The sequence below is a fragment of the Vulpes lagopus genome, chromosome 10, assembly GCF_018345385.1.
Source record: "Vulpes lagopus strain Blue_001 chromosome 10, ASM1834538v1, whole genome shotgun sequence".
Taxonomy (NCBI): domain Eukaryota; kingdom Metazoa; phylum Chordata; class Mammalia; order Carnivora; family Canidae; genus Vulpes; species Vulpes lagopus.
In genome coordinates this window covers 23032956-23059143 of record NC_054833.1, presented here as the reverse complement: position 1 = coordinate 23059143, position 26188 = coordinate 23032956, and the positions used below count along the sequence as shown (strand labels likewise).

Sequence of the window (26188 nt, the reverse complement as noted above, 5' to 3'; positions counted from 1 at the left end):
ATTGACTGCTTTTTTCCCCCTGGTTATGGGCCATATTTACTTACCTATAATTAGTAATTTTTTATTCCATGCTGGACATTGTTGGTTATGTTGTCTTCCTTTAAATAGAATTGAGTTTTCTTCTTACTTGGTGGCTATTTGGTGCTAATGAGATTAGGTTTTGTTAGGGAGGGTCCAGAATAAGGACCCTTATCAATAGGGAGCCCTATATTAGCCTTAGTCCTAAAGGCCTGGGCTTCCTGGACTCTCAACCAGAAGCCCGAGGTGTTCAGCAGGGCTTTCTTAACTCTGTATGGCCATAAATCTAACAACGCCGTCTAATTCCATTACAGCACCATGTAATCTGGAATCTTGGTCCAGCCCTCATGACCCGTCTGTTCTCTGCCAAGTCTCACAGAATCTCATCCTGTGCTGCAGCTCAGTATTCAGTCAAAGACCCAAGGAAAGGAACTCTGGATGTTTTGGAAGCTACTTTTCTATATTTCTCCCCATTCTGTGGCACCATGTCCTGCAAATGCAACTTGCTCCAACAACCTTAGACTCTGATCTTGGTCCATTCTACCCAGGGACACTCCTCTTTTCTGCTTGGGCTCCTCTTCCCTGTGCTGCAGCTTGGAAAGTGCTCTCTCAGGTATAATATAGAGCTCATCTCATGTGTGGCTTTTCTTTCAAAGATCACAACCTTGCACTGTCTATCCAATACCTGAAAGCAGCTAGTTCGTATGTATTGTCCAGTTTTATGGTTCATTCCCTGGGAGGGCAAGCCCAGTCATCCTCACTCCATCTTGCCTAGAACTAGAAGTGACTTCAACTTGCTTATTAATCTCTGAACTTCAGGTTCATCAACACCTGTGGCATGAGGCTTGGGGCTAGACCAGTACATCTGATGTGTAACTCTGCCCGTATTCAGAGCTGTTTCTCAGTCCAAGCCACTTTCTCCACCTACAATATGGGTTTCCAGTATAGAAGTTGGATTTGATCTCTTGAATAAACTCTTCTGCAGTCACAGAAACTTTTTGAACTAGAAGAATCATCAGGCATTACACAGCCAATATTTTTATGGCTAAGGTGCACTTTATTTAAAAATTTATAAGGCACTTTCACATACATATTTCACTAGTTTATAGAAGTTTTCTGTTCTGTGAATACAAGCCAAGCTGATACTATCCATCTTTTATAAGGTTCTGAAAAGGTATGTGGCTGAAGAAAGGTTCCTTAGCAGATCAGAGGCACAGCCTGGATTTAAATCACTCTAAGCTCAGGGCCTTCCCACAAAACGACACCTCTGAGTTTATGTGAAAAGTGAGCCATGGAGGAAGTTATCACAGGTCTTCAAGGTCCTACCACATTTTTCACTTCTTTGGCGATTGCAGCAGCGCTGGCAAAAGTCCTCATGAGCAGCTTCTGTGAAGGTGTGGGGGGGAAAAAAACAGTGTTTGATTATATCAGTCAGGATTGGCTTGGTTACACTGGGTAACAAACAATCCCTCAAATCTCAGTGGCCTAAACTAGCAAAGAGTCACTTAGTTTTCAGGCTGTTTGTCCGTGATGGATAGGCAGGGGCACCGAGGGTCCCAGGCAGGTGGAGTAGCCGTCATCTCAAATGTCGCCGATGCCGTGTTAGAGCGACAAAAAGAATTCTGGAGGACCTCAAGCTGTCAGTTAATGTTCTTGTGTGTGTGTCCCTTCTACCCATGACCCAGTGGCCAGAACGGGTCATATGGCCCCACAGGGGAGCCAGAAAAAAAAAAAAATAGACCAATCCTGCCAAGTGCAAGAAAGGAGAAAACGCAGAAACTTTTGGCAAATGACTCTATGACTCTAATGACTACACCCAATCCCTCCTCCGCTGCAGTGGAGACCTCTGGGCATCTGGGCAGCAGTGTTGCCCTCTGCCCTCAGGAAAGGCATAGCCAAAGCAGAGGAGACATTCAGAAAGGAAAAGAAAAACAAAACAAAACAAAAGACATTGTGTGAAGGGTTCTCTTCACGTGGTTTCTTTAAAAGATAGAGAGCAAAGGGGCCGTTCGCTTGAGAGGGCATCCGGGCTGGAGCTTCTGGAACCGGAGCACAGAGACAGGTGTATTCGGCGTGTCGGACAGTTCGCTGTCGTCAAGGACGGGCCTTCTCAGTGGAGCCACCAGGGTGTTCACGGGCTTGGAGGGCACAAGCTTGGCTGCTGTCCGGCCCAGGCAAGTGGGGGTGCGTAGGAGGCTGCCTCTTCTCCTGTCTTCTCAGTCTCCCTCGGAGGACTCTGCAAAGCAGGGTGAAGGCCAGGCGAGGCTGGGCAGCCGCGGGGCAGGAGGTCACGCTCGCCAGGGGAGGGACCGGTGCCTGTGGCGGCTCCCAGGCGCCATCCGGCAGGGAGGAAGGAAGGCCTGTCAGACCTGACTCCGCTCGACTCGGCTCCCTCTTCGCTTGCCATCACGCCTCTCCTGGCCCTGCCGCCATCCGCCCGTGACCGTCCCTTCCGCGGCCTCTGGTTGTCCCAAGTTGGCCCCTAGGAGCCCCGGCTCAGTGGGCCCCGGCCCTCGACCCCGCACTCGTCAAGTAATACATGTCTCCTTGTCCTTCCACCTCTGTTCTTCACCATCTGCCCACAAAAGATTTCATTCCCCATTTTCCGTGGCCTTAGCTATGCCTTAGGAAGAGAACAATCGGATGAACTTGAATCGGTCCCAGAAGCTAACATTTATCAAGCTCTTACTGTCAGCTCCCTGTTGTCCCAAGTAGATCACAACCCTAATCCTCTGAGAGACGCATCCTGATAGATGAGGAAATCGGGCTTGGAGAGCTGCAGACGGTCCAGTCAGCAGGGGGCACAGAGAGGGTCGCACCCAGGCTGTCCGGCTACAGAACTCGGCACCTACACTGGGCTGCCTTGGGGCTCTGCATATGTACGTGACTGAGCGGAGCGCACCCAGGGGATCTTGATTTGGGAAATCTCAGGCAACTCAGGGGCAGAGTTTGCTTGGGCCCCAGCCAGGCCACTCCCAGACCAGGGTCTTCTGGTGGACCCCGGAGGACCCACCTGCCATGCCAAGGTAAGCCTTTGGCCCTAGGTAAGCCTGGAGCCCTGTCCCAATTCTTGTCCTTGCAGCACTTGAGTCCCTCCCAGTCCTGGACTCCATCCTGGCTTTGATGACCTAGATGCCTGCCTGGGAGCTCAGCTGCCCCCAGCTCTGGCCTGAGAGGAGCACAGAGCTCTGTCCTGGGAACCCAAACCTGGGCAGCCATCTTCAGCTTACCTCTGGGAGGCCCCACTGACCAAGCACAGGGTGCTTCATAGGAAGTGTGTTGGGGTGGCGGTGGGGGCCCACCAAGCACATCGGCCAGAGGCCAGGCCCCAGGGTGGTGGTGAGAATCTCCTGAGCAGTAAATGCTGGCCAAACACAACCAGTGTGGCCCTGTTGCTGCACGCTTGTTAAGGATTCGCCTCATCAGGCTTCTCCCCGAGTCAGTGCCTACTTCTGGGTCCCAACAGTGCTACTACAAGGACATAATGTCCTGGCTATCGGAGCCTTCCCTCCTGACCCTTCCCAGCTCCTACTCCGCAGCTCTCTCTGCAGAGGAATCAAGGCCTCGGCCTTAAGAAAATGGCCATTGAGGTCTTGTGGCCCCTGCAACTGTAGTCCCCGAACAACGCAGCGGTGTTTCCTAATCCTAGGCACACAGCAGATGCCTGGATCCTGGTGGTCCTTCCTTGTCGTCTCCTAAAGCTCAAATGACTCCCCTGGGGCCCCGGGGCTCTCCAGGGACACACGCAGGAGCCAGAGGATGGCTGGAAGCAGAATCAGGGCCCGAGGTTCTCCTCCCTCTCTCCCTCTGCTGGGGGGCGGGGCCTGGCGGAAAAGGGGCGGGGCTGGAGGGCGGGGCCTGGGGCGGGGGGGCGGGGCCTGGCGGGAAAGGGGCGGGGTCTGTGGGTAAAGGGGCGGGGCCTGGCGGTAAAGGGGCGGGGCTTCGCTGGATGCCCTGAAGCTCCCCCGCCCGCCCCGCAGAGCTGCTCTCGCGTCCCCCATCCCAGCCCCCTGGTCTGGACCAGCTTGGCTTCACTCTAGTCGTTTTCCTCCCCCGAATCCGCTCCATCCTGTCCGCCCAGGCTGGGGTCCCAGGGGGCACAGGCCCTGGGGCATCACTAAGCCGTCCTCCCTGGAGAGATGCAGTTCTGGATGGTAGCTACCCTCTCCCTCCAGCCCGCTTCGGTCAGTAGAGCCTCCTTAATGTTTAAAGAAGCAAGAACAAGGCGCTGGCAGCCCCTTGTTTCCGCTGTGCTGGGAGGGCAGGGGTGACCCCGAGCCCGTGCACCTTGCAGTGGGGGCAGGGGGGTGCGTGCCTTTCACCCAGGCCCGCCCACGCTCGCTTCTGGCCTTGCTGTGGAGAGCTCTGGCTTCATTTCCCTGCCAGCCTCGTACTAACTAAATGGACAAGGCTAAGTGAAGTTGCCTAACTTCTCGGAACCGCAGTTTTCTTATCAATATTTACCTTCCCGTGTTGCTGTGAGCACTAAGTAAAAAGATGCAGGTGCAGTGCCCTGCACGGTCTCTGAGCCGCACTGGGATTTAATAAATGCTAATTCCTCCTTCCAGGGAAAGAAAAGAATTGCTAGATCTAATTTCCTCTACCTCACAGTTTTTCAGCGGAGCCCACGTGTCCTTGGGGCCTTGGGCTGTCCTGATGCCATCTCCACCTGTGGTCAAGAAGAGCTCCAGAAGCACAGGCTTAGAGAACGCTGGAGCTGGGAGTCTTGTCCAAATGGACTTCCTTATTTCATCGCCCTGGAAGGTGGGGGACTGGCTCCTGCAGCAGGTGGTAGGGAGGAAGTAGCAGGACCCGGTTCACACTTCAAGATTAGCATCACAGTCTGGACTGGAAACTTCCCCTTCTCTGCCCACATTATACAACCTTAGCTCCTGGGAATTTAGAGAAGTAGCCCAAGCCCCAGAGAACCAAGAAGAGAGTTTGTTGGTCCCTGCACTCATCACTTCGTCTTAGAAGCTTGAGGGGCCAAACGACTGTAGTTTGGCCCATTTGGGTTTGTTAGAATTGGTATTTTCATGCCCTGCATGTTTCTCTTGGGCAATATCCAAATGTCTAGCATATCCAGGGGACATGAGTCAAACTCACAGAGTCTCTGTATCTCTATCCATCTCTATCCCTGTCTTTTGTGTCCCTCCATGAGGGAACTTAATCTGTACTGTAATGTGGTGTGGAACTACCAAAGTGCCTACTCATCCACACAACCCTAGGGAATCAATGGGCCAAACGTGAAGTCAGTTCACAGAAAGTTTTGAAAGATAATTAAAAAAAAAAAAGATGGACATAAACCTCATTCATGATTAGAGGAAGATATATGTTTGATATTCTTATTAAAAACTCTTGCAGGAGCACCTGGCAGGCTCAGTGCTTGAGCATTTGCCTTTGGTTCAGGCTGTGACCCTGGGATCCCTGGGATCAAGTCCCACACTGGGCTCCCCGCAGGGAGCCTGCTTCTCCCTCTGTCTGTGTCTCTGCCTCTCTCTGTGTGTCCCTCATGAATAAATAACACCTTCAAAAAATATAAATATAAATAAAATAGATACTCCCATAAAAGCCAAGAATAAAACATTTTAAAGGTGTTTATGTAGATTTTATTTCCGTTCCAATACCATGTCACTAAGAACTACACATGTGGTTACATCTCAGAGTTCTTCCTTTAAATTATGTGCAGATCACAGGATTAGACTTTCCTAGTTGAAATGTTAAATAATATGAAAACAGAGTAAAAATTGGAAGTATTTCCCCCATTCCCCTCCAAACCTTTCCCAGAGATAACCTCTGTTAGCAGTGAAGGCTTAGTCTTTAGACCTTTTCCCATAGGCTCCCATACATGAATTTACGTGTACACATACAAGGCTTGTTCACATAAGTGTGTGCATCATGCTGTGCACACACAAGCTGTGTTTTTCACTTAATTGGTTTTCATGATCTTTTTCAGGAACTGTTTATAGACCCTTCACAATTAAAAAAAAGGTTCTGCATAGTATTGTATAAATAAGTGAATTAAATTCTCCTATTGAGGAAAAAGTAAATTCAAACTGAGTTAAATGGCTAAGGCACCCGCTCGGTGTCCCTGAGAAGCAGAGAATTCTTTGGTGTAGAAAAACCCACACGTGTCAGAAGGGTTGTTTAGTAGTAGGAGACAGAAATAGTGATTCTCTTTAGTATGTATTAAACTTCAATTATTTGCTTAGATGTAACTCATAACCAGGTGAGGGAAAAAATGCTCTCACAATTATTATAATGACAATAAAATGTAGAAATAATGAGAAAAACAAAACTATGTCTATATGTATCTATATATAGACCGAGATATATAAAAAAAAGGATTTGGATAAATGGAGACTCCTCACATTTTTTTAAAACAAGACTAACACTGTAAATAGATTAATTTATCCCAAATTTATATGTTTAATGTCACACTAATCCCTCCAAAAAATATCAAACTTGAAAAATTATTTTGAGGGGATCCTTGGGTGGCTCAGCAGTTGAGCACCCGCCTTCAGCTCAGGGCATGATCCTGGAGTCCCGGGACTGAGTTCTGCATCAGGCTCCCTGCATGAAGCCTGCTTCTCCCTCTGCCTATGTCTCTGCCTCTCTCTCTCTATCTCTGCATCTCTCATGAATAAGTAAATAAAATCTTTAAAAAAATTATTTTGAGTATTGCAAAATTATTCTGAAGTTCACCTGGAAGAATGAGGATGAAAAAATCATCACGAACACTGGGGAAAAACAGATTACTCACAAATAACGTTGAGAAATTGGCTGTTTGTAAATAAATAAAATTATATTTCTCCTGAATGTCAACAACACAAAAACAAATTTCAGATGGATTGAATAGTTAAGTCAGTTAAAAACATAATAGTTTAGAAGAAAATATAGGTGACCTACTGGCTTCAATGGGAAAGTCTTTCTAAGAATTGAAAGCAGTGTCAAAAATCGCTAAGGAAAAACCTAGATTTGACTGGGGGCGGAATAAACCTGTTCATTAATAAAATATGGTAACAAAATTTATGAAAAGTTTCTCACCAATAGAAGAAATACAATTGGTGTATATCCTTGTTTAACATATCCTGCAGAGATTTTTACAGAAGTAAAACTTAAAAGTTGTTGAAGTATATTTATATATACTTATATATATACTACTATACTATATACATAAATTTTTTTAACTCAACATCACCTATCCAAGACTAAAGACCTACTTTGTACTTTAGTTTCTAACTCCTATATAATATCACAGAGTATGTCTCACATCTTCGTTATCTATTCCCATTGAGATGGACACTTAGGTAGCTCCCAACTCATTGCCAACATAAATGAAGTTGCAGTGAACACTCCTGTGGACTTGTGCGATGACATCACTGGGTCACACACCCAGAAAGGAGCCTGCTGGAGCCCAGAGCAGACACCAATTGAGTTCACTGACAGATTACTTTCTATCTTGGCCATATTGGTTCCTGGTCCCACAAGTGCTCCCAAATTTCCCTACTTCCTAGCTGATGCTGCATAGTATCCAACTTTCTAACTGACACCAATCTGATGGATGTAGGGCAGTATCTCACAGTATCTTATTTGTATTTTTATGATTAATAATTGACTGTCTTATTCTCTTTGGTTTGCAGGGGTTCTTTGTATACCCTAGTGTTAATTCTTTACTGGTTTTTTTTATAGTTTCTTTCAGTCTCGTTATGGTGTCCTTCATGGAATGGATTTGAGATACTTGTGTCTGTGTGTGTGTGTGTGTGTGTGTGTGTATGCCAACTGTATGATATTTCACCTCATCATTTTTTTAGATATTTTCATTTTTTTAGATATTGTCTTTCTTTTTTGTTTATTATCAACATCCTTTTTCAGTTCAAAAGCAGTTACAGGTGCTGAGACAACTGATATCCCATATGCAAAAAAAAAAATTAAGTTGGACTCAAACCTCATATCATATACATCAAAATAGATTAACATTCTAAATAGAAGATCTAAAATCATAAAAGTCTTAGGAAAAATAGTTGTAAATGTCCATGACTTTGGATTTGGCAAAGGGTTATTACATATGATACCGTAAGTATGAGTAACAAAAGAAAAAATAGATAAACTGGACTTCACTGAAATTAAAAACCTTTGTGGATCAGAGGGTACTATCAAGAAAGGGAAAATATAACCTAAACAAAGGGAGAGAATATTGCAAACCATATATCTGAGAAGGGTCTAGTATCCAGTATATATAAAGAACTCTTAAACTTGACAACAAAAAGACAACCCTATGAAAAAATGGACAAAGGACTTGAATAGACTTCTCTCCAAAGAAGTTATCCAAAAAGCCAGTAAGCACATAAAAGGATGCTCAACACTATTAGTCATCAAGAAAATGCAAGTAAAATGCACAATGAGATTTCACTTCCACCCACCAGAGTGGCCATAATTTTTAAAACTGTTCCCACAAGTTTCTCAAGGGTGGGAAATAACAAGCGTTGATAAGGATGTGAAGAAACTGGAACCCTGATATAACAGCGATCCAAACAAATACACCAATATGCACATGTGTAGGAGGATGACTCACAAATAACCAAAAGATGGAAACAAATCAAATGTCCATCAATGAATGAGTAGACAGACAAATCGTGCTGCAGCTCTATGGTAGACTATTATTCAGTCATAAAAAGAGATGAAGTACATACAACAACGTGAATGAACCTCGCATACACCATGCTAAGTAAGAGCCAGAAACAAAAGCAATCCATTTATATGAGATATCCAGAGTAAGTAAGTTCATAGAGGTAGAAAGCAGATTGGCAGTTGTCTGGGGTTGAAGGGGGAAGAGGACGAGGAGTGACTGCAGGGTTTTCCTCTGGGGTGAGGAACATTTTTTGGAACTAGATAGAGGTGGTGGTTGCACAACATTTTCAATGTCCTAAAGGCCAGCGCACTGTTTGCTTAAAAATGATTAATTTTACACTATGTGAATTTCACCTCAATAACAGATCCTTTAAGAAGGCTCCAATAATGTCACTGATATCTAATCACTTTTTAAAAAAATTACAGAGCTCAGCTGTGATCAAATTACATATCGCTGCATTGTAAGTAGCACATAGACTGCAAAACCCCTGAGGAATTTAAGGTCTAGTTGGAGAACACGGTGATTAATAAATAAAGCAAATGCCATAAGAGAAATGCCCTCCCTCCATGGGTTCAAAGATGCACATCTGCTTATGCAGAAAAGGAAACTATTCTTGGAGAAGATGACATCGGAAATGAGCTTTAAGAGTTGAACGAAATTTTTGTGAGAGTTGGAGGTGGAGAGATACAAGAACGCGAAGAAAGCTATGATCCCTACGAGGGGATCCCGTGATAAGTTTAAGGACATTACCTTTGTCCCACCTGGCTGTCCTAAAAACTACGTGATTCTGGCAAGATTCTTTAAGACCAGGTGTCCAAAGGCCGTGACTCCGCCCCTCGTCTCCAATGCCCCAGGCCCTGTTTGCCACCTAGCTGGTGATGCATGAATATTAAACAAAGATAACATAAAAATGTACATTAAGGAAACTTTCTACAAAGCCCATGCACCAGCGCACGGAGAACAGTAGCCTGAGCTAGCAGCGCTTGTCACCACGGAAACAGGCTAAGGCAGGTATGCAGCAGGGTTCGAGGACCGAGGCAGGACTCGGTGTCACAGGTAACTTACCTGCAGAAGGAGGGGACCCAGTCTGGGGAAGCTCTGCGTCCCATCCGCCGGGATGAGGACTGGGCTCTGAACACCCCAGGGAATCACTAAGGTCTCTCGTCCCCTGCCCTACACTGGGTAGGGCCAACGAGGGGCCAGGACGGGGCCAGCCGAGTGTGGACAGGCGCGGGGCAGGACCGGGGTCACGGGGAGGGAGAGGGGCTCGCCCTTACGGGGAGGAAAACCTGCCGCAGAACAGAATCGTGTGGGCTGCGTTGTGCCTAATGAGGAACAGGAAGGGGTGGTCGGCGCAGAACCTGGGCCCGGGCTCCGCGCAGCACTCGGCCACCACCAGGGCCGCGCTGGCCGCCGCCGCCGCCGTGCCCTCCTCGTCCACCTCGAGCACGCTCCTGTGCACACACCTGGACAGACACACCTCTCCGCAGGGCCGACATCGCCGAGAAGTCGGCCTTGTCCGCCTGAAAGGCATCGGCCATCCCCAAAGGCCCAAGCACGGCGGCCAGGTCGTACTCGCCCCCCAGCTGCAGTCTGGGCAGGAAGACCTCCACGTCGGTGCTCCGCATGCGCGCCGGCCCGCTCCACGCTCGGAATCGCTCCCAAGTCAGACGGCTCTCCACCTGCAAGGGCCCGAATCACACTTTAAATCTCACAGCTCAGTACAGGTGGACACGCACGTCCCCTCTCCCCCCACCGGTGGGCGCGGGCCAGCAGGGAGCACCCCGCGGCCCTTCCCGTCTCACCCAGCGGCCGCAGGGTCACCGCTTTATCCCGACAACCGTCAAGGCCTACCTGACTCTGCTTTCCCTCCGCTTTCTTTTTCTTTTCTCTCTCTCTCTCTCTTTCTTTCCTTTTGCCCCCTGCTCAGCGGGGAGTCTGCTTCTCCCTCTCCTTCTGCCCCTCAAGCGCACGCTGCTCTCTCTCTAATAAATCTTTAAAAAATAGATAAATAAAATATAATGCTAACAATGATCATGATAGTAATAATGGATCGCATTTATTCAGGGCTTATTAGGTCCCAATGTACTAAGTTTGTTACCTGAACCACCCCCATTTCATCCTCGTAACTCTCAAGCAGAGGTTGTCCACTTGAGAGGTTGTCTTTAATAAAATTAAATATTTAATGTATTTATTCATGAGAGAGACAGAGAGAGAGAGAGGCAGAGACCCAGGCAGAGGGAGAAGCAGGCTCCCCGCAAGGAGCCTGATGCAGGACTCGACCCCAGGACCCCGGGGGTCACACCCTGAGCCCAAGGCAGATGCTCAACCGCTGAGCCCCCCAGGAGTCCCACCATCCCCATTTTCGAGGCGGGAAAACGGAGTCAAGGAATTTGGCTCGATCACGTAGATAACAATGGGAGGAGGGGTCCTGGCGGCCGCTGGGTTCCAGAGGCCAGCGCCTAAACGCTGTGCCCGCTGCCCGGCTGCGCACACCATGGACGTGGAAGGTAACACACGCTGACCGCGGCGCTTGAGGCCTAGGAGGAAGGACGCAGAGGGCATCCCTGGACCCTCACCGAGCTGAGGTCCACGTGGTCGTCTGGGAGCAGAATGAGCAGGCTCAGCTCGTCGCCCACATAGGGCAGCTCCAGGACCTGCGTCTGCAGCTCTTCGATGTAGGCGAGCTTAAACGTGGCTTCCTGGTACATCATCTGCACTGGCCTTTGCTCCTTCTGATGGGAATTAAACAGGTGAGCACAGAATTAAAAACAGACTCTTGAAAGCGGCAATAAAAATTTCCAAAACAGCTATAATTGGCTCCAGGAGTGTTTTCAGCCCCCCCTGATGGAAACGATATTCGTGTGCTAGCTCTGACTCTTTCCTGTCACCACCACAAGGCCCGTAGTGCAAGCAAATACGGTGCCAGCCTAGGAAAGGACGCATTTTATTCAGCGAAATAAACGTGACACTGCATTTTTTGCAGGAGGCAAATCTAATTTCCTCATGTAAAATCTGCAATACATCTAAGGAAATAATATAATCAAATGAACTGAAACAGAAAACCATTTGTATTCAAGTATAAAACGTGTTAATGATAAAGAAAAAGAAACTGAAGAGTTTCGCAGCAGTGTGACCCGTAGTGTATGCAGACGGCCCCTCAGAAAGCAGAGGGAATTACATGTCTCTTCACGTATTTAAATCCACTTGTTCCAATTCTGATACTCGAATCCAATGAAATATGTATTTTTTTAAAGTACAGAAGAGGTATATGCACGCAGAAGTTCATTGGACTACTCTACTCATTAAATTTTAAAAAACTGATATGGATCAGCTATTATAAAAATTAGATGCTAGAAAGGTCCTCTCCCCTACACCTTTATAACTAGATGGCTGATTATGTGAAGTACACCTTATGCCCCCCCCAAAAGGATTTACCTGTACAGTATAAGTTTCCTAATTTCATGAAATGGTATTTTTTTTTTCCACAGGCTGGGAGATTCCACAAGCTATTTTAATGCCTAACATCTTTGTCAGTTTTAATATTACAAACGTATAAATACTAGATCAATAATGATTAACAATAATCCAAGTCTATACTTATTTAACTTTTAAAATATCTGATTAAAATGATATTGACTCCTTCTATATGCTCCCCCAACACATACAACATATCACACTTCCTGAACACTTGTTTTTTGCTTTCTGTTAAGCTAACTGGACTTAGAAAAAAAGTCTTAAGTTTCCTGAATTAGGTGGCAGCAATGAATGTAGGAGAAATTATCAGAGGCCATAGGAGCAGTAATAAAATGCAAAAAAAAAAAATCATAGCAAATAATTTTTATTTCTCAGTTCTCTTCTACTTTAAAATTCCATTCACAAAGGTGTTAAGTTTCAGAATTATTTTTAGCCAATCATTTATGCTCTTACAAAGTTAACTATTTCCATTCACTTTCTTCATGACACTAGGAGGATTTCTGAAAGCTTCTCTCACCTGGTTTATTTTAAAAGGCATTTCCCTTGTGTACCTTTTGTCGAACTGTTCATTCCACCTTCCTTTGAAGTAGATGGCATTGACAAGAACCAGCTTGCTCGTTGCATCAATTGAGCCACCTGGCAACAGCTCTTGAATTTTACCTTCCAGAAAAAGTAGAGAATATATTCAGCTTTTTTTTTTTTTTAGATTCTTGGTTATTAATCAAGAACCAAACATTCATTTCTTTTTGAAATGAGCTGAGTTCGGACTGTTATGTGCAGAAATAAAAAAACAACACATACAAGTGGTATTTCACAGCCAGGTCACCAATGCTGTGGGGACAGTCACAAAGTTGATAACAGCACAAGATTTATAAATCACTCAAAGAAAAACACTATATTAGGTCAGACATGAAGGCAAGCAGGATATGAGAGATGGGCTGGGAGGGACTTCTGTTATCTCAAGTGGTAAAATGGAGTGTGTAGTTAATGCACGGACGTCACAACCAGCGCTAACAGCTGTGTCCGCATCGGAGGCAGCCAGGATGAATGGCTCAAAGGGGAAATAGCTGAGGCTAGGCAGCCTGGGTGCTCTGAGGAACTTCTGGAAGGATCTGGAAGAGATTTCACTATTTGATTCTCTAAACAAAACACCAGGACACCTGGGTTGCTTAGTGGTTGGGTGTCCACCTTCAGCCCAGGTCATGAATTTGGAGTCCCGGGATCGAGTCCACATTGACCTCCCTGCATGGAGCCTGCTTCTCCCCTGCCTATGTCTCTGCCTCTCTCTCTCTCTCTCTCTGTCTCTCATGAATTAATAAATAAAATCTTTAAAAATAAATAAATAAACAAAACACCAGACATTCCTGGGAAAGGTAAAGTGGGCCAGTGAAAGACACCCCCTTCTTCCCTGGATATCATGATGTATTTTTCCAACCAACCAAGAGCAGCCCTACTGAGTCGCTGCCCCCAGATGCCCTAAGTGGCAAATATTCCAAGAAGAAATGGTAGCAACAACTGCTGGCTCTGTAAGGACAGACAACCTCTCGTTCTCTGTGGCCCGACTTAGTCACAGTGCTCCTCGAGGTGCTAAGCAGTTAGCGCGGAGGGTCCTGCGTGGCTCCAACATCAGCGGGCACGCGGCCCACGATCAGAACCCTCCACTCTGTAAAAGAGAAACGAATAAGGCTCAAGGCCAAACAGCGTGATTTCAGTCCGTCGAGCTGCCTAGGCCTGAGGCAGCATCTGCGGCCTCTCCAATCTGGGCTGAGCAAAGCTCACGGGGGAGTGTGAGCAGCTCTGAAAGCAGAACAAGGCAGCTTCGTGGGCAGCCTGGGGGGGGGGGGCGGGGGGTAAGGAGGGCGGCAGAGAATTTCCAGAGAGGAAGCCCAAGCACCTGTCTCAGAGCAGAACCAGAGCGAGCCGCCTCCCAGGGGCCCTGCCATGTGAAGCTATGCTTCAGTCAGTGCAAGCTATTAAGCTGGAAATCTGGCCTATTGGTTTTTTTCTTTTTTTTTTTTAGAAGGTTTTATTTATTTATTCCTGAGAGACACAGAGAGAGGCAGAGACACAGGCAGAGGGAGAAGCAGGCTCCATGCAGGGGGCCCCATGTGGGACTCGATCCCGGGACTCCAGGGTCAAGGCCTGAGCCGAAGGCAGATGCTCCATCACTGAGCCCCCCAGGTGCCCCTGGCCTATCAGTTTCTTTGGACACTTGTATCAGTCCTTCTGGTCCCAGGGGAGTGGACAAACTCTTCGGTGTCTGCTGTTGCACACCTGAGCATCTGCCCAGAACCCCTGTGAGGCCATTAAGGTGCAAATAAGGCAAGAGGCCCAACCTGTCAGCACCCAGACCAAGTGAAACACTAGTGAAATCTGAAGTCGGAGCAGCAGGAAAAGCAAGGGGAAGAGAACCAGGGGAAGGAGGGGAAGGCCGAGGGTGCGGGGAGGGGGGGGGGGGAAAGGGGGAGGTAACTGCAGGCAATTCTGACCTTCAGTCTTCTCTGAGACCCAAGCGTTGATGTGCTTCCTGGACGGCTCTGCCGCTTTGGCAAAGGGAAGCTGTTCCAGCTCAGCATTGTAGAACCGAAGACAGGATTCCTTAAAGGTCTGTGGAGAGAAAAGTGCAATGCGGCTATATTCCGAGATAAAGTCTAGTTTCCCCCCCAAATCGGGATATTACATACATTTTATTAAAATGAGTCTACATCTCTTGAAACTGATCGAATCTTAGTCCACTAGGCACTGGAACAGCAGAGTTTATAAAGAGGGAAGTACTAAGCCATGAATAACCAGAAATGGATAAATGAATTTTAGAACAAGTCAAATTCTTAAAAATTCAAGGCACGGTTATAGAATTAGGATTTTAAAAAACATGTTTACCATAATTTTCAGTTCTTTGGGATCTTCCTTTCAGACTCTATACTATGATTACAACTTTTATTGTCCTGCTGACTCAACTTACCGGGAAGAATTCACAAGTCTTTTCTCCAAAGAGCCTGTTGGCTGTTCGGAGCAAGTACTGGGTGCCAGGTTTGTTCACTTCCGCGAGAAGCGACTGGAAACTCTGATGAATGTCTTTCTCTGTGCTTAATGAAAGCACCTGTTGAGAAAACATAATTTTGAAATTTATGAAGATTGTTCTTTGGGAGGCATCTGGGTGGCTCAGTCAGTTGAGCATCTGATGCTTCATTTCAGCTCAGGTCGTGATCTTGGGGTCATGAGAGCAAGCCCTGCACTGGGCTCTGTGCTCAGTGCAGAGTCTGCCTGAGATTCTCTCTCCCTCTCCCTCTGTCCTTCCCCCATCTCTGCCAGTTGCTCAAGCACTCTCTCTTTCTCTCTCAAAAAAAAAGAAAGAAAAGAAAAAGAGTGTCTCAAAAAATCTGTAAGCAAAATTCTTTCTCAAATACTCCACAAAATTTTCCTTTAAAGGGCATTGTTTTCTCTTTTTTCAAAAGGGACATTACTTTCAATTTAATTGCAGATTTAATACCTACTAGGGCAACAGGATGTGGGTTTGGGGAGAAGATATAGAAAGAAAAGGATTGAGGTGGGGAGGCAGAGAACAGAAAACAAGGGACTAAGACACAATGGATGAAAGGCCTAAATGTGAGACGGGAACCCATCAGAATCCTAGAGGAGAACACAGGCAGCGACCTCTGTGACCTTGGCCGCAGCAACTTCTTGCTAGATATGGCCCTGAAGGCAAGGGAAACAAAAGCAAAAATGAACTACTGGGACTTCATCAGGATAAAGAGTTCTGCACAGCCAAGGAAACAGTCAACCAAACTAAAAAGCAACCTAGAGAATGGGAGGAGATATTTGCACATGATGTATCAGATAAAGGGCTAGTGTCCAAAACCTACAAAGAACTTATCAAACTCAACACTCAAAAAACAAACAAAAATCCAGTCAATAACTGGGCAGAAGACATGAAACAGGCATTTCTCCAAAGAAGACCTACACATGATCCAGACACATGAAAAAATGCTCAGCATCACTCGGCATCAGAGAAATACAGCAAGTGCTCGCTTCGGCAGCACATTTACTAAAAAGAGAAATACAGCAAAACCACAGTGAGATACACAGTGAGGATGGTTAAAATTAACAAGACAGGAAATGACAGATGTTGGCGAGAATGTGCAGAAGGGAAACCCTCTTGCACCGTTGGTGGGAACGCAGGCTGGTGCAGCCTCTCTGGGAAACAGTGCGGAGGTTCCTCAAGACGCTGAAAATAAAATTACCTTATGACCCAGCAATTGCACCACTAGGTATCTATCCGAAGGATACAAACAGCAATTTGAAGGGGCACCTGCACCCCAATGTGCACAGCAGCAATGTCCATAACAATGAAAATATGGAAGGAGCCCAGGTGTCCTTCGACAGATGAATGGATAAAGAAGAGGGGGTCTATATAGACAATGGACTCAGCCATCAGAAGGGATGAACTCTTCCCATTTGCAGTGGTGTGGACGGAACCAGAGGGTATTAGGCTAAGTGAAATAAGGCAGTCAGAGAAAGAAAAATACCATATGATTTCACTCATATGTGGAATTTAAGAAACAAAAGAGATTAATATAGGGGAAGGAAAGGGAAAATAAAATAAGGTTAAAACAGAGAGGGAGACAAACCACAAGGGACTCTGATCTACAAGGAACACACTTAGGGTCGCTGGAGGAGGGTGGGTCGGGGGAAGGGGTAACTGGGTGATGGGCATTATAGGAAACCACGCGATGTAATGAGCACTGGGTGTTGTATGCATGTGACACTAAATTTTACCCCTGAAACTAATAATATACTTTATGTTAACTAAATTGAATTTAAACATTTTTTAATTTAAAAAGAGCAGGGGAGTAAGAGTTGGCTTTTCTACCTAAATAGATCTCTATTGTTTCAAGGCAGGGAATAGAAAGGGGCACCTGGGTGGTGCAGTCCACTAAGTATCCAACTATCGGTTTTGGCTCAGGTCATGATCTCAGAGTTGTGGGATCAAGCCCCATATCGGGCTCCATGCTTCAGGGAGTCTGCTTGGGACTCTCCCTCTCCCTCTCCATCTGCCCCTCTCTTTCTCAAATGAATAAGTAAATCTTAAAAAAAAAAAAAAAAGGTAAGTAGTGACAAGGATAAGAGGGGCTCAGAAAAGGGGCTTTTATAAAATTTTGCATCCCAAGGAAAACATAAGTATGAACTATATCCTACATAGAGGGAAACTCACATCTAAGATTCACAAGGAAAAAAACCCAACAGCACATACAATTAAAAGCATGAAAGGTTCATGGGGAGATGGGGAGATGACTTCCCCTACAGTCAGTGGGGGAAACCTCACTTTCCGTCCCCGCCAGTGCACACAGAATCTGAAAGCTAGTTCTGTGAGAGAAGGTCCCTTAGTGCTCTAAGCAGCAATGTGCACTTCGCATAGCCAGTGCCATTGCCGTCCAGCCGAGCCCAGGAGGATCAGGAATTTCAATGTCTCCGAACACAAAGTAACCGATCTTGAGGCTCTCAAAAAAAGCCCCCAGAAGGGCTAGCTTAAAGCATAGAAAGTTCGGTAAGCTAAAGAAGCCCCCCGCTACACCTAAACCTTCAATCCCTCCTACCGCAAACTGAAAAAATGAGAAAAAAAATCACCCCAGAAAAAGTTCTCAAGGGAAAAGAAAGTCCTATCAAAACCAAGAGCCACACTGATGCACACGTCGTCGTCGACAGTGAAGGTGTCTACAGGGGCAGGAGAAAATAAGCTTTCAGGTTTTATCTCGGGCACATGTCCCTGTGCTCGCTCCATCCCTTCAGGACAGGGATCGACTCTTTATCATTTTCAGATGTTTGCTAAACGTCTGTTCAGCAGACTAGGCCACATTATATAGTGTGCACGTGTAACAAAGACATGTGGTTTTTTATCCACTTGTCCGTATTTTTGTCCGTCCCCTTCCTGAGCTAGGAAGGCATGTTGGCATATTAATGGCTTGAAATAGATCTTAACCTACCTGTGTGCCAAAGAATAGTTATAGCCATGCAGTCTTTTACTCCAAAAATGAGAGCTCTTAGCCGCTTAGATTTCAAAGAATTTCGGTACTGATTTCTAAACAGAGATGAAGCGCTAGGACAAGATTTTGATGGTCTCATCCAGGTTATTAATTAGCGAACTTCCCCCCAAAAAGCATCTCAGTGGAGGAGACTCCCAGCCCTGCCCTTTCTGTCTTGGTCTCTAGCAGCCCCACGGGCACACGGAGGCACAGATGTGTGCACACACCTGGCGCCCCCCCCCATCCTGCCTTACGGGAGCTCTGGAGTCAGAGGTATGAAGCTGGCGATAGAACATAACACCCCCAAAGGTGTTCCCCTGGGTGACAGCCAGGTTTACCTGGGCCACCTGGGCAGCGGTGTTTCCTTTTGCCCCCAGGTAGACCATGGCCAGGGCAGAGGAGATGATCACAGGAGAGCAAAACACGTTGCGTGAAGGGTCGTCTTGACACAGCATCTTTAAAAGGCGGATGGCGAAGGTGCCATTTGCTTCAGAAAGAGCCTCCATGATGCAGGGTCTGGAACCAGAGCAGAGAGAGAAAGGCTGCTCCAACCCACCCCCGAACGCTACTGCCTTACTACGTGGCAATGCGGGAATTGTACATTCTTTAAATTTTTATTTATTTTTAGATTTCATTGATTTATTCATGAGAGACACACAGAGAGAGAGAGAGAGAGAGAGAGAGGCAGAGAGAGAAGCAGGCTCCACGCAGGGAGCCCGACACGGGACTCGACCCCGGGCCTCCAGGATCACGCCCTGGGCTGAAGGCAGGTGCTAAACAGCTGAGCCACCCCGAGATCCCCGCATTTTTTTTTTTTTTAGATAATAAAGCTCATAAGTATTTTCAGTTGGAGGGAAATCCATTTCCTGTGGCTCTCCATCCAGAAAAACAAGTCCCAATTTTAAAGTAATTAGCCAAGTGTGGTGCTGGCAGCAGATCAAACCAGCCCGGGAGCCTCGGGAAAGTGAAGAGCACTCAGCGTCCGGAGATCAGGGGAGTCCAATCCTCTGTCACAAGGACCAGCTCTTCCGGTCTGTGGAGGGGCACAGGGTCAGGGCAAAGGAAACTTCTGGGAGTTTCACCTCTGCAGCCGACTACAGTCTCCCTATCCATCTGCTAATTCTTGAGAAATGTTTGAGATGCTGGTAAAAGAGAGGCTACAGCTGGGTATGAAAATGGCTGTGAGGCAAGGACCTTGCACCTACAGTGACTGGTCACCGGCCGAGGGACAGCCAGTGTGCTCTCTCGCTGAGCAGCCCTCAGCACCCCGAGGCTAAGTGACTCCTCATCTCCCGTAAGGCAACTCAGAGCACCCACTGCCACCCCTAGGGCCTAGGGTCCAAGTGACCCTCGAACATTGGAAACGAGGGTGAGGCAACTGTGCTTTTGGTTTACGATCTTTGTGCTGAGTCAGAAACACTGATTTGAGAGTTTTACCCATTAGTCCCAGCAGAAGCCCCTGGAGTGGACTGTGCCTGAGGGGGCAAGGACCGGGCCCTTGGGACACCTGAGTGGAGAGGCCAGGGGGAGCAGAGAAGAGCCCAGAAGGGGGTGAACAGCCCAGAATGGGGAGGCCAGTAGCTCTGAAGCTCCAGAAGCATAGAGGTGAGTGGGCAGGTGTGCCGGCCACAGGTGAAGCCGGCCGTGTCATCCTACCACCCGCAGCCCACATTTGGCCAGGGAACTAGCTAAGCTTGGAAAGGAGACCCTGGCCTCCCACCCTGGGGCCTCCCTGACTCCCGGCCGCAGCTCCTCCTCCCCTCGCACCCATCAGCACCCATCACCGAGGGTTCCCTTCTGCTGACTCCTACCCCTTGAACCAGCCTGCTCCTCTTGAGCCTGCATCTTCTGCTCCCTCTAGGAGCTTCCAGCTGTCCACACACCCCCGCCCCCGCGCTCTGCCCTCTGACGGGGGAGCCCACCTTTCAGCCTTCCTCTTAGACCTGCCTGGCCCTGGGGATAAGCTCCTCCACCTGTCGGCCTCCCTTGCTGCAGCCTCCGCCTGCAGCCCCCTGACCGCCTTTGCTTCGCTCCAAGCCACCCCCGCGCCCCTGGAAACAGTTTCTCCAACTCCAGGCCCCCTCCGCGCCCCCCTCCGCCCCGGCCGGTCTCCCCGCGCCCGCGCCCCAGCGCCCCCAGCAGCCCCCCTGCAATCCCCGCCTTGCCTGGAGGTGCTCCGGCGCCCCGGGAGGCCTGCGAGGGCGCGGGGGTGGGGGTGGGGGCCTGCGACGGCGCCGCGGGCCCAGGAGGGGCTGAGGCCTCGGCGCGGAGGGGGCGCGGCGGGCGCGGACCGCGGGGGACCTTAGCGGGAAGGGGACGGGCGGGCGCGTCCCGCGGGGACCCCAGGGAGGGGGGGAGGGGGGCGGGGGGCCTCGCCGGGGACCCGGGCCGGGGCGCCCTGGGGCCCTGCGGAGCACGGAGCTGTGTTTCCAGCCACGGGGAGAGGCGATCCCGCCCGCCCCAGGCTCCAGGCCCGAGCGCCCGCCACCCCCCCCCCCCCCGCGGCCCGGAGCCCTCACCTGCCACCTCCGCCCCGCGCCGCTCTGCCCGCCGCCCCGCTCGGCCGCCCCGGGCCGGAGACCACCTCTAAGCCTCCCGCCCCCGGGGGCGGCGCCTCGGGCAGGCCGGGGTCCCCCGCGCGGGTGGGGGCCGGGTGGGAGGCCCCGCCCCTCCCGCTCCCCTCCCCCCCGCTCCCCCTCCCGCTCCCTCTCCGCGCTCCCCGCTCCTCCTCGTTCCCTCACCCCCTCCCGCTCCCCCTTTCCGCTCTCCGCTCCTCCTTCCCCCGTCGGCGCTCCCCCTCCCTCTCGCTCCGCGCTCCCCTCCTCCCTCTCCCCCTCCTCCCTCTCCCCCTCCTCCCTCTCCCCTCCCTCTCCCCCATTCCGCTCCCCCTCCCCCTCCCCCTCCAGCTCTCCCTCCCTCTCCCCTCCTCCCTCTCCCCTCCCCCCTCCTCCCTCTCGCTCCTCCTCCCTCTCCGCCTCCGCTCCCCCTCTCTCGCTCACCCTCCCGCTCCCCCTCCCTCTTCCCCTCCCGGCCCCCTCCCCCTCCTCCCTCTCCCCCATTCCGCTCCCCCCTCCCCCTCCCCCTCCAGCTCTCCCTCCCTCTCCCCTCCCCCCTTCTCCCTCTCGCTCCTCCTCCCTCTCCGCCTCCGCTCCCCCTCTCTCGCTCACCCTCCCGCTCCCCCTCCCTCTTCCCCTCCTCCCTCTCCCCTTCCTCCCTCTCCCCCATTCCGCTCCCCCTCCCCCTCCCCCTCCAGCTCTCCCTCCCTCCCCCCTCCTCCCTCTCCCCTCCCCCCTCCTCCCTCTCGCTCCTCCTCCCTCTCCGCCTCCGCTCCCCCTCTCTCGCTCACCCTCCCGCTCCCCCTCCCTCTTCCCCTCCCGGCCCCCTCCCCCTCCTCCCTCTCCCCCATTCCGCTCCCCCCTCCCCCTCCCCCTCCAGCTCTCCCTCCCTCTCCCCCTCTCTCGCTCCCCCTCCCGCTCCCCCTCCCCGATCCCTCCTCCCGCTCCCCTCCCCCCTCGGCGCTCCCCCTCCCCCTCCCGCTCCGGCCCCGCCCCCACCCCCCGCGCCAGTCCCACCCCGCGGCTCCGGCTGGACGCGCCCCGGTCGGCCCGCGGCCTCGGAAACCGAGGAGGAAGCGAAAGGCGTTTCCCGACCGGCGACGCGCGGGCGGGTCCGGCTCCGGCGCCAGCGGGTGACCCCGGGGAGGGAGGCCCGGGGGCGGGGGACGCGCACGCCCGGCTCCCGGCTCCCGACTCGCGGCAGCTGGGCGCCCGCGCGGGTCCCCGCCGTGCAGGAGCGGGGGCTGCGGTCGCTCCTGCTGCCTCCGACCTGGGCTGCAGGACGCACCTGCGGCAGGTGCCTGCCCGCCCCTGGGGGCCCCGGCCGCTTGCACCCCAGCAGCGCCCCGCTACCTGCACCTGCGGGGGCCGAACAGGTGCGCTGGGTCAGACCCGCCCGGGATAGGGACTTGTGAGGCGGGGTCAGCGGGCACCGGGCCCGGGTATCGGCCTCGCTCCCAGGCCGCGGACCGGAGGCCTCGGCGTTTAACAAAAAGCATTTCTTGTTGATGTGATGATGTCCAGAAGGGAAGCAGGGCAGATGACTTTCCGAGGCCGAGGGGTGTCCCCGGAAGCCTTGTCCTTCGGAACACTTCGCCTCCTATTTCAAATGAACCTGAATTAGCGCATCCTCCTAGGGTCTGAGGAGGAGGAGGCAAGCCAGGCGGCTCCACGTAGTTACCAAGGCCCCCACTGGTGGGCCAACCCCTGTGCCTTCCCGACCCTGAGAGCAGGTGTCTCCCTTAAAAAATAATAATAATAATAACAGCTCTATTGAGATACGATTAGCACCTTAATACTCACCTTTTAAAAGTATCTGATCCAGGGGCACCTGGGTGGCTCAGCGGGTTAAGCTGCCTTCTTCCGCTACCCACCGTGCTCAAAGGTTAATCCTTGCTGGTTTAAGGTATCAATGGTCTGTACTTCATTTCTTTTTATGACTGATAATATAATAATATTGAGTGCGCACATATATATCCATTTTGATTATTCATCAATTGATAGACATTTGGGTTGTTTCCCTCTTTTGTCTGTTGTGAACAATAATGCTACTGTGAACATTGCCATATAAGGTTTTGTGTAGACATCTGTTTTCGTTTCTCTTGAGTCTATACCTGCAGTGGAATTGTTAATTCACATAGTAAGTCTATATTTAACTTTCTGAGCAAATGTCAAAATATGCTTCAAAGCAGCGGCACAATTTTACCACCATCACCGTATGTGGGTTTCAATTTCTAGACATCTATTGTTCTTTTTTTTTTATTTTAGCCATCCAAGTGGGTATGAAGTGATACCTCATTATGGCATAGAGCTGTATGACTATGACTATTACTAATAGCTGTATTAATCCCTGATGCCTAATGATGCTTCATGTACTTACTGGCTCTTTGTCTAGCTTTCTCAGAGAAGAATTAAGCCAAATACTTTGCTCATTTTCAAATTAGGTTATTTGTCTTTATTGTTGAGGGTTTTTAAAAAGATTTTATTTATTTATTTAAGATAGAAAAAGAGGGATCACACAAGAGGGGAACAGGGGGAGAGGGAGAAGCAGGCTCCCCACTGACCAGAGAGACCAATGTGGGGCTCCATCCCAAGACCCCGGGATCATGACCTGAGCTGAAGGCAGACCCTTAACCGATGAACAACCCAGGCACCCCTGTTGTTAAGTTTTAACTAAGTTTTTATTCATTTCATCATCACACTGCATAATCAAACTGCTCAAAACCAAAAAGAGAAAATCTTAAAAGTGATCAAAGAACAAAGGTACAGCAAAACAGAAATAAAGATGAATATTAGATTTTTCTTTGGAAACAATGCAAGCAGGGATACAGTGGAGATACATTTTTCAAATACTATAAGAAAAAAGAGAAACCATCAACCAAGAACTCTGTCCCTTTCAAAAATATTTAAAAAAAAAAAATGAAGGTGGAATAAAGACTTTCAGACATACAAAAGCCAAATGCTTTCATCACCAACCAACCTTGTACTTCAAGAAGCATTGAAGTAATTGCTTCATGCAGGCAGACTAAAAATATTAAAGAAATAGGATTTACCCAATCTATATAAGAACTCTCAAAATGCAATAAGTAAGTACCCTCTCCTTCTCAAAACAAACAAAAAAAAATGGGTGACAGATTTTAAAAGATCTCTGGTATTTCACCAGAGAACAAATATGGATTGCAAATGGACACAGGAAAAAATGCTGAACGTCACTAGTCATTATGGACATGCCCACTAAAGCCTCAATGAGATGACATTATACACATACTGGAATTGTTAAAATTAACAACACCGACCGTACCAAGTGTTGGTCAGGAGGCAGAGCATCGGGAACTCTCATCTGAGCTACTGGGAATGTTAATCGTTTTGGAAAACGATTTTGCAGTTTCTTAAAAAATTAAACCTGCTGTATGATCCAGCTATTCCCCACTCCTATATGAAGGGAAATGACCGCATACGTTCATACAAAGATTTGCAAATGCATGTTCATAGCAATTTTATTTGCAATAGTTAAAATCATTGCAGCAACCCAACAGGTGAATGGATAAGCAAATTACCATGTATTCGTACAAAGGAATATAATTTAGCAGTTTTAAAAAATGAACTACTGATGCCCACAACAACATGGATGGATTTCAGAATGCTTGTACTGAGTGACAGAAGCTGTGTCCAAAAGAAGTACATGTCGTATGCTTCTATATGTATAAAATTCTATAAAATGCAAACTAATCCAGAGTGGCAGACAGCAGGGCAGTGGTTGCCTGAGGACTGAGGGTGTGTAGGTAGGATGGGGCAAGGAAGGAGGGTAAAGACGGATTAAAAGGCATAAGAGGAGCCTTCAGGTTGTGGTGGATGTGTTCCTTATCTTGATTATGGTTTTACTAGTGCATCCAGTATCACAACTTATTGACGTGTACATGTCAGATATGGGAAGTTTGTTGTATTCATTATACCTTAATAAAGTAGGATAATTTTTAGAGAATGAAATGAAATTATAATTTGTAGATATCTGCTTTCTGGTCCTGTGGATTATTATTTTTTTTTCCAAATCCATTTTAGAAAGCACAGTTCCTGAAATGGATGTGGTCTAACAGGGAACATAGCCTGGCTTGGTGTAATATAAATTTATATTATAATATAAAATATATATTATAGTACATATGATATAAAATATATTAATTATAATTATATAATTATCAATTATAATTATATAATTACATAATACAATTATATATTAATATATAATTAATCATATATAATTAATATATTAAGTATATTAAAATATTAGATATTACATGATTATGTTGATGTATAATTATAATTTATAATATAAAATATGTATTATAATATAAAATATATATAAAATAAAAATACATATATAAACTATAATATAAAATCTATAAATAGATGGCTCAGGTAACAGGCTGTTGAACTGTGAATCCAAATTTGGACCAGGGACAACCATGGTTCAGTCCAAGTCATAAAGAATAAATCAGGCAGCGGTCAGCAGTAGCATCAGTGAGAACGTAAATCATTACTTTTTGGAGACCAGTTTGGGAGGAGCCTCAAAATGCGCCCAACTTTTATCTCAACAGTACTAGTTTTAGGAGGATTTCCTTTAGAACATTAAGGATGTGAGCAAATAATCAGGATATTCATAACGGTACAGTATATAATATAAATAATTTCAATTACACAAATTGTCTGCAAGTAAACAGATCACAAGAGATACGGACAATCATACAGTGGAGGTGTACGTGTACCGACGATGATATGGGAAGATAATTACGTTGAGGAAGGTCGAGAGTAAGAAAGGGCAACAGAGGTCTATGACTAACCTGTGGGAAAATGATTATAGGTTTATATTTCCATCCATGTGTTGGTTTAACCACCCCCCACCCCCGCCCTGCCCGGAGTTTCCCTGGTACAGTCGAAAGCAGCCTCCTGCTCAGAGAGGAGAGCCCCAGGGAAGAAGGCCAGCCCAGGTGGGTGGCAGTTGCATGAAGCAAAGGGAATTTACGTCCAAGGCTTGTCTCGGGTGCCAGCAAGATAGTGGATCCCGCCTCCACCCACCACGACCTCGAGCTCACCATCCACAGTGGAGATCGCTGGGTGTGGATTTGCGGACTGCTTAAGTTTGCTTTGTATTTCCTATAGTTTCTAAATTTCTGCCACAACACATACTCTTCTGTAATAAAAAAAAAAAAAAAAGATCTTACGTAGGGAGGTCCTGTCTTAAGCGAGGGATGCGCTTGGGCCACCTCTGAGCTCGTAGGCCCACACGGGGCCCTGGTTCCCAGGCGTTGGTGCCCGGGGGAGGGTTTCTCTGGGGGCTTCAGGAGAGCCAGGCAGAGCTTTGGGGGTGCTTCCAGGGGGCGGCGATGGAGAGCCTTGCAGGCATGTGTGCCGGAGCCCGGCGTCCTGCCCTGAAGCTCCTGCTAAGCCCCTGGGCTTCTATCTGCCTGTGACCACAGGGACTCGCTGAG

General features: G+C 48.5%; 1 protein-coding gene across 1 annotated transcript; it reads right to left on the bottom strand.

Annotated features, from left to right (window-relative positions):
- Positions 1–7835: 7835 nt before the first annotated feature.
- On the bottom strand, positions 7836–20799 carry SERPINB9 (serpin family B member 9). The gene is given in 8 exon segments (XM_041771393.1): positions 7836–10125; positions 10127–10332; positions 11230–11385; positions 12645–12787; positions 14617–14734; positions 15090–15227; positions 18486–18663; positions 20667–20799. Coding segments are annotated over 7 exon segments (1131 nt in total). The 5' UTR covers positions 18654–18663; positions 20667–20799; the 3' UTR covers positions 7836–9923.
- Positions 20800–26188: the final 5389 nt, after the last annotated feature.